The following is a 15,014-nucleotide window of genomic DNA, read 5'->3' on the forward strand; positions in this document are numbered from 1 at the left end:
CGATGCGCGCGAGCCCCTGGACACGAGCCAAGACACCGCAGATTTTTCAGGGGTCGCGTCCATGCACCCCTTAGGTCGACGGGGCCAAGCGAGCCGCGTCGCACAGGACGATGCACACTTTCCAATTAAGTGGCCAAGGACATGCCATGTTTGGCAATGTTCTCCATTGGGGCAGTGTAAGAAAAGCAAAAAAAGGTAAAAAAAAAACATTTTTTGGAAAACAAGTATTTTGGTTGCATTTATTTATTTATTGTCATATTACAAACTAACTAAGGATTTTATTGATTAATTGGTTTTTACAAAATTAAAATTGATTCTGATAAAACTATAGTATACTTTTCTCATAAGATATTATTGGCGATTCAAAAGTGACAAAAGATTACTGTGGTAAATGACTTGAATTAAATTTCAGAATGATTTTCGCCAGTCCAAACAAAAAGCAAAGAGTTTAATTTTTCAATTATTTATGAACCTGAAAATATATTTATATCTCTAGGTGTAAAGAATGATTTTATTAATAATTGAGATTGGAAATTTGTCACGGTTCTAGGATAAAAAATCTAAATAAGTACCATCAAATTTCTCAAATAGCATTATTTTCATTTTTCCTCGCCCTCTTCTGCCCTTTCCTATCATCCTTTTATCTGACGATTTGGGAATCTGAGCTTTGTCTAAAAACGCCTTTGGAAACGCACGTGCAGCGCATCCACTTCACCCCCGGCTGAATAATAATCCTGAGGAATCACAAAAGAGTTGCAAAATCCCAAAAGAATGGGATCCTGAAGCAAAGCTGCATAGTCGGTTTCTGACGCTGCAGGAAAATAGAGAGGCCTGCCAAGAGATGATGCGTGTTTGCGCAAACAACTGGAGAGGGTTGAAAATTAAATTGTGGCGGAGGATAAATAAGGCACAAGCGGCAGAGACAGGTGCAATCTCTCTTAAATCCTGCTTTTACGTATTAAACTTCCAGTGTACTTGTTCTCTTACAAAAACAAACCCACCTCATACATCGTCGTAAGATAGCAAAATTTACAAACTCAAAATAAGAATTGGAAAATAAATTGGATTTTCAAGGAAATTTCACTGTACATAAAATAAAATGCTTTGTAGAAGGCACTTGTTATAGGCTCTAGAAGATATGCAATGAAATTTTCAACTGATATAAAAAATATATGTAAAATTCAATATTATATGACACTAAAAACCCACCAATCTTTTTTGCCTAGATCAAGTGCTTGAAAATTTAAACTGAAATTTGAAACAATTGTTGGCTCACTAATTTTGAACCAAAGATTGACTCAAGTTGCAATGAACCGTTATCAGAATTAATTTAATTTAATTAAGAGGCCAAATAAAAAAAAAAAAAACATATTCCTTAGAATAAATGTAAGGAAGTCAATCCGGTAATACTTACTATATTAAACTATCACGCAAAGCACTTCTCTATAATTAATATTTGTCCTTTCATTGTTAAAACAATCAAGCCCGGTAATAAGTTTTGATTAGGCGTTCCTTATAAGAGGATTAAACTCTTATTTAAAGCTTCGTTCCTCTCAGCACGGAAAACTGCAAGAGAAATCGCCCACGCTAAAGTTGTTAGCGAAACATTTTGCAGCACGGGCTTGTGTCGCAAATCGCAAAGTCTTGAAGCTTCGCGCACCCTGATTTAATGATGACAAGCCGCTGTGAATAAACAACGAGAGCACGGCTTCTAATTAAAATTAATTATGCTCTAATGATTGTTTTCGCCGGCACGAGCTGCGTGCACCTGTGACGAGAGCAAGAGGCTGTCAGCCAGTTCGTCGCCGCCTTTACTGTTGTTTGCGTCGCACAGAGAAAAGGGGCAAAAATAATTTGTGTGCTCGGGTCGGAGCAAATCTGCTTTTACGAGAGACGAATTGTCTCGGCAATTTCATTGCCCAACAGACGCTCCCTCTGCTTGCAATCGGCGAGTCGTCCCTTCATTTTATGTCTTATTTGCACACACTCTTGACTCTTGACACCCGCAGCTTTCGATAGTCGCTGGAAAAATGAGGTGTCGATGGGAGAATCTGTCGTTTGGGAATATCTTTCAAAATGATATTTTTCTTACCAATAATAAAGTGAATTATATTTTACTTTACTTATTTATATTATTGCAAAATTGATATCTTCAGGTTAGGGAAGATGTAATTTTGAATTTAATTTAAAAAAGGCCAGTACACCATGCTAAATATATTCAAGTAATTCTTAAATTTTACTTAGAACATGTTCATACCACATGACTTATATAAAATAATTGCATAAATTTATTTGTTGAATTTTTAATTTTGAAAAATCAATTTCAAAGTTGGTTAAATAAAAACACAAAACTTTATAAAAACTACAAATTTATAAAAATAGATATTAAAAAAATAAATTAATAATGGTTATTTCCAAAAACTAATGTACTTTGTTGAATAGATTGAATTTTTTTTTTAAACTTAAAATTTAAAATTTACACAAATAATGCTAGTTGTAGCAAGCGACTTTTCTTATTAATATTTGAGGCGCGGCTTGCCTTGCCTTCATCGTGAGATATGAATGAGCTGCTCTTCCAGGCCTAGCTCTGGGACCATCCTGTGTTTGCCGGCAGACTTATCTCTGTTAAACGTCCGCCATGTTATGGCTGGAAACTTGCAAAATTTCGACGCCGGCTGCTACCGAGCAGGCTGCTTAGCACTCTAATGATGCTGCTCTCGCTCGGCTAGACTTCTTTTGGTTAGTAATTAATGGAGTTAACTTGCAGAGCAAACTGGCGAAACCATGTTGCGGTTCTTGAGCACCATTTTCTGCACAGCCTGGTGCAATTAGATTGCTATGATTGTAAGCTTTTTATGTTGAAATTTTGTTCAAATCGAGAATAATGCGAAATGTTTGCTGCACAACAATGAGCAGTGTATTCGGTTTTCTCCTAGCGTGTTTGTTAGAAAGTATGCAACAGTGACACCTCCCGTGCGCAGCAGGTTGCCTAACATTTATTATTGGAAAACATTGTGCATGATATTTTTTTAAAAAATTTTATAATTTTTTATATTTCACATTCATATAATATTTGAAATAAAAAGACAATTTAATCAAAAATAAAGAAAATTAATAAAATTGGGGTGAAAATTAATTTTAGTAAAGATTATATTTGAAGAAGATGGGTAAATATTAGGAGAAATTATTAAAAAAAAATAATAATAATAATATCAAATGTTGAAACTTTTAACTATTTTAGGTGATTTTTTTTAATATGCAAAATTAAAAAAAAAATGAATAAAAGACACGATGTGAAATTTTATTTAAAAAAGTTTGTGCTATTAAAATTTCAATATTAACTAATTATTATTTTGATTATTTTAACTTTTTTAATTTTCTGTCATTTATAAATAGGCTAAAAAGTTGGTCAACACCCCCTCCCCCTCCAAGTTAAGATTTATTCAAAACTTACTAATTGGTAACAAAATTCCAGTGTTATTAGGAGGCGCAACAAAATGTTTTATGGAGATGTGGAGTTGATGTAGAGTTCTCTCTACAACAGCGCAGATGGACAATAACCCCCGAGCCAAAAAGGAAACAAAACGGCCAGGAAAAGGGGTATCAAATAAAAATGGCCACACTGAGCAGAACAGTTGGGCTATAAAATAAAAACGGCGGCCGAGAGTGCGTCTGACATACGGCGAGCGGCTGAAAAGTGGGATATGAACTGAAAACCCTCGTCTTTTTCTCTCTTTCTCCTCTCGGAATGACGACCGCGGTGAAATAAGGTACATGGCAACGTATACACTAATAAAAAATAACGGTTGCGCGCAGAGAGAGCTGGAAAATAATATAATACTCCGAAGGCTGAGATTGGCCTTGTTTTTCTCTCGGGGTCATTTCCTTTTATAACCGGTCGGTTTTATCTTTCAATTCTCGTACTAAAATCGCCCGCGGCGAAGGAGACATCGGAATCTATCTTGCTAATGAGGATTTTGAATGAGTTTTGCTGCCGAATCTCTCTTATCTCGGAGAAGAGCAAATCGATTGGCTAGGTTATTTTCGCAGGGAAGTGCGTCGGCTGAGAGGAAAAACAACCTCCAGCGGAGGAAAGAAAGTTAATGTTTGCAGAGGCGGCTTGGAAAAACACCGCGCCGAAAAATGCTTCTAGCAATTCAACGATAGAAATAAAGAAAGTTTGCCGCCGATAGAGATCCGTCGGTTGACAGCCGCCAGATTTCGAGCGCTTGTTTATTGTACCATTCTCGTTTTTCGCATATATTCATCTCCCTATCTTATCTGGCTGCTCGTGTTTTATGGGACGCTCCTGACAATTTCCACCATCGGGGCGTAATATAACAAATGGCTTGTTTGCGAGTGCAATATCGGCACCGGGGCCCTGCTTAATTTGACGCTCGCGCAGCCCATGCGAGAACTGAATAGCTAATTTGTTTTGCTCCGATGTACACATGATATGAGTGTCGGTGCCTCGGGGCCTCGTAAAGCTCTCATATTATAAGCGACGAGCATCATAATTCACCTACAGTGAGCGGCATATTTTATTAAAAATGGCCTGCCTCAAATTGCGTTGAAACTTTTGCTCTCAAGTGAGAGAATGTTGGAAATAATGCCACATCATTACTAATTTGGCATTTTTTTAATCAATTTAAAACTTCAAATTACATTAAAAATATCACAAATCAAACGTCTAGACAAATTATTTTTCAATCAATAGCAAATTATCAGAATTGACAGAGAATTATATATTAAATTAATATTATTAAATTAATATTATTAAATTTAAGTATTAATTTTTTTTAATTCAAATTGTCAATAAAAAAAGGAGGTAAATAATTTAAATAAAGCTTTAATATTTATAAAAATAAATAAATTAACGATAAAAATAAAATTTTTAAATGTCATTTCATTTAATAAATTAATTTTATGAGTAAAAAACTAAAACAATATCAAAATTAGCTTGAATTTTTTTATGTCGTTAAAGTAAATAAAGTGGGGAAATAAAATTACAATAAAATAAAATAACTGGCAATATTGTCTATTACAGTACAGCATTATAAAAAAAAGCATTTCTTTTTCTCTTGTCGCATTTTCCGTTAACCTACCGTCACCCTCTTGATAGGCGGCAGGATTGTGTGCGGCCCAATATGATCCGCTTTTCGCATACATCAGCATAAATCTAATAGGCGAGGATGACGTACGTCTCTTTCTACCGAGTCCCGCGGGCGTCGAGGCGAAATCATACGGCCCACACCGATACAAATTTCGCTGCACTCTATCATTCGGCCGAGAGCGCATTCAAATGTATTTTCATTCGTCGCGGCACCCTCGGGGATCAGCAGATCGAGAGGCGAACACGTGAGGAAATCAGGCAACCGCGAAAAGAGCTGCACGGTGGCGAATATCAATTCTGGCGAGAAAGAATCTAGGTCGGCCCCAGAGCATTCGAATGTTTGGCAAAAATTATTCAGCTCTTGACACCACTAGCAATAAGTGCGGATGGGTAGGGACTGAATTAATAAAGAAATAATATATATTAAAAAATTGTGTAGTTGTAATTTCCTTTTTTCCACTATAAATTTAATCTGTTGAAAATTCTTTATTTAAACGCTAATTATTTGTATCATAACAGAATCTATTAATTATAAATGTGGGAAATTTTTGAAAATTTCACTGCTGTCTTAAAAAATAATTAATATTTAGTATAACCTTTCATTTATTTACAAAAATTTAAATTTTAAACGTTGCTAGGCAGTTATTGACGAATTTAATTTATTATACGGATTAAATAAATGGACTTAATTTCCAAATATACCAAGAACTTTATTTATAAATAGAGAAAATAACAAGAAAATGCCTACTTAATAACATTATTTTTACGACATTTATTACAAAAAAAAAAAAAAAAAAAAAAATTGGGCCAAAATGACACCGCTTTTAACGTTAACCTACAAAGATAGTGGATTTTTTCAAATAAAAATTGTTCAGCCTTGAAGTAGAAATGATATTGCGGTGAAAAATTACGTGACCTTCTTACTCGAGACAAGGTTACGTTGGGAGAACGAAATCAGCCTTTGGTCCGCGAGGGCAAAGTCGACGGGAAAAAATGATGATCTGCGCATACATTGCCGCGGGACGCGCACTCGTGCATGTAGTTTTTTTCTAATCTGGCGGGCGCTGCGGCTCCCTGAAGTGCAATAAAAATGGAACACACTACACAGACATTGCCATGCAGAGGCGGGCGGTGCGAATTTCCGCAACAGTTGCCGAGGCGCCGTGGCGAACGGGTTAGCGCTTGTTTCACAAAACCCGGCCCGGGTTTTACGCGCCACACGCACCCTCCGGGCTCTGGCTGGCTTTGCAGGTGAAATGGCTCGTGTTTCACCTGCGGTTAATTTGCACAATTCCTGCCTGCACTCTGCGTCACTTGGACCGCCTTGCTTGCCACGAACCTTTAATGGGGACTGCTTAAAATTCTACGGTGGCAGCAGTCGTAGGATTTGGAGCGTTCAACTAAAGCTCGAGATTATAATTTGAATTTCTCGTGAATAACTCAAATGTAATTTGTAAAATGAAAATAAAAATCGTTCAGATAATTCAATTTTACTTTCTCAAGAATTTGAGGAGGCATTGGTCAAGAAACGCAACAGGCCTACAAGACATCATCATGGCCTGATCCCCCTCCCCCAAAATAAATTAATAAAAATAAAAACAACAAAAAGGAAGAAAGGCTCAAAATATTATTTAAATAAAAATACTTTGATAGTTTCGTGACTTTAATTTTTATATTCTTGTGATTATTTTTTCTGGACTAAACAGAGACTTTTTTTTAGGGGATTTGTTGTTAGAAAATTTTAATATTTAGCTCCTACATAATAAGTGAGATGTAAAATTTCAAAATAATTTTTGATATAAATATTAAAATAAAAAGCTGAAATATCAAATGAAGGTTACACGTACGTCTCATTAAAAAATAGCTGCTATTTAAGTGATTCAGAAAAATACTTTTCCTTATATTTAATTTGTGTCTGATCTCTAGAAGACTATTTTTACTTCAAATATATTTTAATATTTCTGTTTTAGAAAATTATAATATTTTTATTTACAAAAATATTTTTCCCTTAAAAGCAGCTTCACCTCACTTAGAATTTTTTTCTTAAAGTTTGGCGCATAAAAATCGTCAGTTGATCAATATTATTTTGTGTTCAACAACGCCGCGAACCCCACTTAATCATAGCCGAATCGTGATTTCCTCTTCATTTCATCGATTGGTGTGTGATCGCGATATATCTGCTTTGGATTATAAAACACAATAAAAACGCACGACAGCCAGAAACACGTGGATAAACGCGTATAGAGAAAGGCCGGTGGATTTTGTAAGCAGCTTTGGCATTTCCAATCTGCCGGCAGCATTGTTCTGCACCGACCTTTGTGCGCGAGAGATCTCGTGTATTACTTCTTTATCCACTTGGCGGAGCTAGGCGGCCAGCTTATTTATCAATCGGCCGCTCTCACAATATATAAGCGTTGTTAACTGCGAGCGGAACCACCAAACCATAAATTATCCTGATTGACGTCACGGTATTTTCTTTCTTGTTGCAAACAGCCCTCTTTCTCCTAGTACGTGCTTGCAATTTGTCATGCAAAGAGAAAGTGAGAAAGACCATTTATAAAATAGGACAGTTAAATCACGGCTCAAAATTTGTTAAGAGTTAAATTTATTCTCCGAGTATGCCATTGTTGCTTTTTGATAACACAGTCTCTGCATTCCCTTGAATCTAATTTTTACGTAATTTACATTAATCACAGATACTTATAATTAGTAAAAAAATCAAACCATGGAAAATAAAGATGATTTCAAAGGCAACCTACACTCACATTTCATTACAAACTCGACTAATGTAACCAGTTCTTTGCAAACTATTGGTGCTGTTATGTCTAACAATATTGTTTTCCTCTCAAAAATTGTTGAAGTATGTTTTTATTTTCCTCTGATGAATTAAACCATAATATATCCAATAATATTTTTGAGTGGCAAAAGACTTTTGTCCTCGGTGGAAGCTGGAATCAATCTTTTCCTTCTATTACATTTTAAAATGGACACTTATAGCCTAGAGTCTATACATCTTTACAAGCAAATTGGTAGCAATTAGATATTTTTGATACATTCGTTTAATTTATAAATAATTGTTATATCTTGGGTTTACCGCGGCGGCCGTGTCTCTTTTGATGTCGGGCGTTTTAGCAGACATCTGCTAGTTGTAAACCTTTTCTTCTCTTTTTTCTCCAATTTAAAAATTTTTGTACAGACCGAGAAGAATAAATAATAATAATAATCTTGCGCCTGTTACCAATTTAATTATTTACACATCTGGGAGAGTTAAAAAGCTTAAAATAAAATCATCTAAAAATTCTAAAAAAAATTGTTGAACAATTAACATTACATTAATATACAAAAGCAGTAATTTAAAAATTATGATAAATTTTAGCATATAAAAATTAAATAAACGTTTTATTAAGTAACAAAATTATTTAAAAAGAAAAAGTTCTTGCTCTTCTTCTCCATGTCAATATAGCATTAACTTGAAGCGTCCACATTTGTTTTTATAACTTCTCATCACAGTGGAGCGAGGAAAAATTGAATTCTTCCGCTTATTTTCCTTCTGATTCGCCGGCAGAGAGGCTGGCGGGGCGCGTTGCTGCAGAAACGTGGAGGCACCGTAATAACAGCGAAAGAATATAAAATATACAACGAGGAAAAAAAGCAGCTCAGTCCGTCTGTGCCGTTTCCCTTCAGGGATGAGAGCAGCAGAAGAAGTTACGACGCACTCTGTACCGAGTGTACACAAAGGAGCGTTGTAATTTTGCATTACTCTTATTATTACCATAGCCTCTACCGAGAAATGAGAATGTGTGCATCTGTGCAGGTGTATGCAACTTGCTATCGGATGATTAAATATGGAATGCCGAGTAAAGAGAGGAGCAAAATAAATAAAAAAACACTTTTAATTCCAGTTTATCTCCAACTGCCGGTTGAGAAGCTGCCAGCAGATAAAATGAAAGCGGCTGAAGAGATTTCACTGCTTGGGCAAATACGAGCGAGAGGCAATCTCGTTGGCTGGTTTATTCGCCGCCTAAAGAAACGAAAAAATAAAAAAAAATTCACTCTCTGTCGGCGACAAACGCAAATTGGGAATTGCCGCTGAAAATGTGTAGGCAGAGATGGTTGTTGATTCGCAGCCAATTCAAACAACCAAACATCAGAAATCTAAATTTGCAGAAATCAAATCAACTTTTGCGAACTTTGTGTTTGAGAAGGAGGAAAAAATATCGTTGATTAATTTCACTCTGCGTTACAAGTTACAGTTTTTTTTTCTTATCAAAGTCAGTCGCACGTAGAAAATAGCACTCTGCCGACTCCATTAACGAGACACACCCATTTTCAAATGAGATTCTCGTCCGCATTATTTCTTACCCCTGGAGGCCGCAAATTGCGTCACAAGAAGTGCGGTGGTGCGGATCTGTACCAAGAGCCAGCCGTCTTGCACTTCTCTCATTTCACACTATTAGCCCTAAGCAGCTTTAGAATATTTCGAGAGACCTCTGTTGCTTGGAGGCAGGATTAAAGAAAATGGATGATATACAATTTGAAAAAAAAAAAAAAAAAAAAAAAAACGGATACATATCAAATGCAAGCATATGAAATGTAATTTCTCTACGTGGAAAATTCTTCAAGAGAAGTAAATTTTCATACATTGATGGAAAAATAATTAAAAATTGCAAAGTAGTTCGTCTCCCTACCATACCGTTTTTTTTTTAACTTACAAATTTATAGCTCTACACTTCTATTGTTATAGTCATTTCATTTCGCATTAAATTTCAAATCGGTAATACTTTCACGGATAATGTTGATTCAGTTATTAATGGATATTGCAATAATATGTTCATCAATATTTAAATCACTTAAAAATTCTACTCGATTCTTTGTTAAATCTCTTACAAATTTAACTATGTTGTTAATTGTAATTAATTTATTTATTTAATTTTGTACTACATTATTAAATCATGTTTTGGCGTTTATGTCATCCCTGTAATAAAAAATTTATTTAATATGACAAATGTTTTATAGCATAAAACGAAATAAAAAAATATATATGTAAAAATAAAAATATTTTAAAATAAACCAAACCATAAATTCCCACTTAATATTTAAGATTATTTTTATAAAGGTAAATTGCATATTAAAATAATTTTTATACATAATATTGATCTAATGTTATTCCCAAAGTAGGCCCCTCAAGAAAATGAGAATCAGGCCATAATTCGTTATCAAAGAGCACAAGGGCGCACAAAACGGTCGGTCGGCCTCTGTAGGCCGTATACCTCCGGCGGCGTCGAGACATAATATAACAGCGGCGGAACAAGATGCAGTTTTTCATTTTTTATTGCCGATATTTCACCCTTTAATGCCGAAGGAAGAAAAGCTAGCGTGCCCCCGTTATATAATTCCTGAATAATGCCAAAAGTATAAATTGCTGGCAGAAAAATTGCATGTCGTCTTAAAAGGCCCCTGCGCGCGCCTCAGCCGTTCGCCCGCCCCGATTTCATCATCCCCCGCCGGGCTGCATTAGCCGCGAGGGGTAGGATTGTAGTAAAAATGCGTAATAAAATTTATCTGTCTTGCTTTTTCCATCCCACGAGCCACATCGAGCGGGGTCATAAAACATGGCATTATTTTATTTTGCGTTCGTATATTTGTTTGTGTGCGCCGCGATGAGAAACGGGGCTCGCACAAATCAGCGGGCGGATTTACGACCGGCCATCTATGATTTCCCGGAACGTCCGTTGTTGCAAATTGATGTGTTGTGAAATGGAAATTGCAAATAACCTGAAAGAATTAAAGGTCAACCTTTATGTCCCTTATTTTATTCATAATTTCAACATTTTTATTGTATCGCCAAACGTGAGTGTCGCTTTGAAGAGAATAAATTTTGATTTGAAGGGGGAGGATTTATGATGATTGATGGTGCATGTGTACTTACAGTTTTGTTGCCCAAGTTTCGCACTCGGCACGTCAGGTAGGCCGACTTTCCCACGAGGGCGGTCACATTGCGTGGAGTGAGGGGGTCGAAGTAGGGCTCGTTGCGCCCCAGCGGGGGTTGGGGTGGCGGCGGTGGAGGTACCGTCTCCGGTTGAAGGGCGTTGTGACCCGAATTGCTGTTGTACGCCCCCTCAACCAGCCAGCCTGGAACAACAAGAAAGAAAGCTCATTAAAATAACAGTCTTTGTTTGAAAACGTTTTGTTGGGTTTTTCCCGCAAGTCGGTTTGATCAAAGGCATCTTTTCATGTTGCCTTTACATGATTTTTCAACCAAAGAGATTTGTATATAAAAAAATTGAAATGATGTATGAAAGTTAACTACTTATTGCGGAAGATTCATTAATCTGTAAATCAATAATATAAATGGTCTTATTACCCTTTAAATGATTTTTAAAGCTAGATTTAGTTTTAAAATTATGTTTATTGGGTTCGACAAAGAGCAACTTTTCCCTAACATGAACTCATCCAAATTTATTGACAAAATTCGAATTTAAAAAAAAAATATCATTTATAACTAACAAATAAGTATATAAAATTAAACAATTTATTCTATACTTTAAATTATTATTTGCGTTTTTTTTTTGTAAACAATTATAGCCGGGATTAAACACATTGAAAAATAAAATTGTTGTATAAGGTTCTAAAAAAATGGATGAAAATAAAAAATGCGACAAATTTCAAACAATAAATTTCAGAAGGTAAAATTTTAACACCAAATAAACAATATTATTATTAAGTACTATTTTTTTTTCTATTTTTCTACTTCATTTTTGAAACTTTTCTTATTTCTGTTGCCGAAATCCACCTTTGAGAAGAAAAGCGCGACTAACTAAAGCCAGTGCCTGAGGGTCCTCATAATGAGGCTCTGTGTGTCACAAGCATAATGCTGGAGGTCTCCGTGTTTGCCCACTTACTCGTTGCCCCGGGGCCGCATCGCAGCGTGTCATGTCAGCATGAATATTTGAGCGGGCCGAGCGGGGCTGAGGATTTATTCATCTGTCAGGCGCGGCGGCAACTTTGCGCCTAATGGAAATGGCAACACTCGCCGCTGCCGCCAGTTGGAAATTGCTCGGCGGTAACACTTTGTGCCAGAATTCCGACCCCCTTTCTCAGAGCAGATTCGGGACGAGCCCTCCAGAGATTAAATTTTGATGCGTGCCAGCGACACCCTTGGCTCTTATGCTCGCGAGTCGCATTTCACGCGTGTTCCTCCCACCGAGTATTAGCGAAATTTGCATAGTTTATTTGCATATTTGCCCTCTTTAAATTTGTAATGTCGAAAAGAAACCCGCCAGGTGCGGGTTTCCGGCAACGGCTTGCGTTGCTTCTGTTATTCATGTACAACAGGGGAGCCATATTGTTGCGGGGAAATTGTGCAGTTTCATTAACATTTCACCTTTGCCAAAAGAAGACAATATAATCAGTGTTCTCTTTAGGTTGCTCTTTGTCATGTATGTCTTTATTCCCTTTTCTCGCTGCAAATTTTTTATAATCCTTATTTTATTAATTATTATTATTGTCTTTATTAAACACACATCATGAATTGCTGGTTGAAATCAATAATAGAATTAAATTTAAATTTAAGTATAATTTAAGTTTTATGAGAGTTACCGAAATTGGCCACAACGACAAACTGTTCAATTCTTAACAATATATATTAAATTTCTTATGAAATATAATTATATATTACGTAATTTCTGACAAGAATCAATTATATTTTGAAAGAAAATTACAGAATATTTATTTTGCACTCTTCCATGGTAATTGATCTTTAAAGAATAATAAAACAATTTAAAAATGAACAATTTTTAAATAATTTGGTCACTGTCCTTAATAAATGTAACTTTGTAAATAAATATTGACAACAGAAAAGGTTTTTCGAAAATATAATAATATGAATAACATAAAACAACATTCCAGTTAACGCCTGCACCGTTCTTTATTGATAAATCCTTGAAAAAAAAAACTATATTAAATGGGAGCTTCCTTGTTTTTTTTTCGAAAAGAAGAGTTTTCATGCAGATGTTATTTTCGAGGTATTTATGTTGGCCAAATGAGGCAGCTCTCGAGAAAAGAATGGAGCCAAGACCCTTTTCATGACCGAAACGTGCCGCTCCTCATTTTCCGCGGGGCGTATTTGCCCGCCGGCGTGCATTCACGAAACCCTCGGGCCGCAAGCAATCTGCCCGCAGGTCATTTAAAATCGTGAAATTGCCTCTGAAATATTCAGAGGCACGCAGACTTGTGAGGAATCCGCGCTTTTAAACGTTCCCCTCGACCGAGAAAGAGAGATGATTTTGATTGTTGCAGGCCGTCCGAGAGGCAAATGAAAACCGCACAGCCAGGTGAATTTTGCGCGTTTTGATAAATGGAAATGCGCAGCTGGCCCAAATTCAAATTGGCCAGACGGGCGTCTAATTATTCCGCGATTACCCGCCGGCGCGCGGCGGATGATAATTTTCAAGAGCAGCAGCAATTTTACTGCGAACGCTGCAGCATTTCAAATAATCCACGGCAATTATTTTGATGCTAATTGCCCAACGATATCCTCTGTGCGCTCCAATCTGCCAAAATAGGCTGACAGCAATCTGCAGTGAGCTGCTTTCGAGGCAACTGCTTGTCTCAGGAAACGCAAAATTTGCATAAATTGTTACAATAATAACTGGCACAGACTATTCTCAAGTCAAATCTATTAAAACAGCTGGAAGCTTTGATTTGGAAATCAAAATTTCTAAATAAATATCATTTATACCTCTGCAACGCTAGTTAAATTGTTAATTGTAAGTAATAATCTACAATAGAATTATATCCGATGTAAGCAATCGGCTAGTCTGTTAGTATTATAATTTAATATTGTCCCATTTCTACTATTCATAGAATTTATTTGACTGAAATAATCCATGGACCTCCATATACACCTATTAATGTTTGTGAAAATTCATTACATTTCAAGTTAGACACATGACAATAATTTATAATTTAATTTATCATAAATAAAAAAGCAGCGACAAATATAGACTTTCATTCTAGAACAAATATTTTGCTAAACACTGTTTTAATTTAAATACATATACATTTAAAAAGATGAAAAATCATTATTAAATCTATAAATAAACATATTTTAAATAAATAAAACTAAATAAAAATTAGTTGAAAATTAAATTACTAAATTTAATAAAATGTAAATTTATTCTAACCCAACTGTCAAATTTGTCAAGCTTTAGGATTTTGAATTGTGTAAAAATTCAATACTCGTCAGTCGAATTTGCATAAGTGCCAGTCCGTTCCAATCGCGGCAGAGAAAGTGTGAACGAACTGGACGTGGATCATCAATGTGGCAAATCGGGCTGGCGGCAGGTGTGACACCGAAATGGGATGTGTGTCACGAAAAAAATGCAAATAAGCAGTGACACGTTGATTGATCATGAATATTTATTGGGCACACAGAGCCAGGGGCGATTTGTAATTTTACAGCTCTTCCAACGTGCAAACGTACGGAGGCTATTTGCAAAACTGTCTGCTCCCTGTATTGCACGCCGGCAATTAATCATCCGCGGCGACAAAAAGTTGCCCGCCATCAATTTCGGTGCGAAAGCGTAGTTTTGCACTGGCCACTCGCGGATCCCTTCCGATGACACTGAAAAGTTGCTGAATTAATTTTCTCCCAGCTAAAGGAGGATTATTTGTTTTCAAACCAAGTTGCCCTATTAAGCAAACTTTACTTGTGCACTAATTGAATGTGAAATTTGCACAAAGTACACATTTTAATTACACTATTAAGACTGTGCAAACTCGATTGTTCTAAGAAAGTTCGCTCTTCAAAGTTATGCGAAGAGCAGAACAACAATGCTGAACCAGTTGCATATAATGAAGGAAGATTTTCTCCCAAGTTCAAATTTATGCAATTACTTGC

The 15,014-nt window shown here is 36.0% G+C and overlaps 1 protein-coding gene across 3 annotated transcripts in view; it reads right to left on the bottom strand.

Moving 5' to 3' along the window:
- Positions 1-15,014, bottom strand: part of LOC132203327 (uncharacterized) — a 191,775-nt gene that overhangs the window by 20,546 nt on the left and 156,215 nt on the right. For all 3 annotated transcript variants that reach the window (XM_059631026.1, XM_059631034.1, XM_059631017.1), the window contains one exon: positions 11,043-11,245. In XM_059631026.1, the coding sequence (XP_059487009.1) occupies positions 11,043-11,245 (203 nt within the window). The remainder of the gene's footprint in view (positions 1-11,042; positions 11,246-15,014) is intronic.

The sequence above is a fragment of the Neocloeon triangulifer genome, unplaced genomic scaffold, assembly GCF_031216515.1.
Source record: "Neocloeon triangulifer isolate White Clay Creek 2 clone unplaced genomic scaffold, ASM3121651v1 ptg000002l, whole genome shotgun sequence".
NCBI classification, from domain to species: Eukaryota; Metazoa; Arthropoda; class Insecta; order Ephemeroptera; family Baetidae; genus Neocloeon; species Neocloeon triangulifer.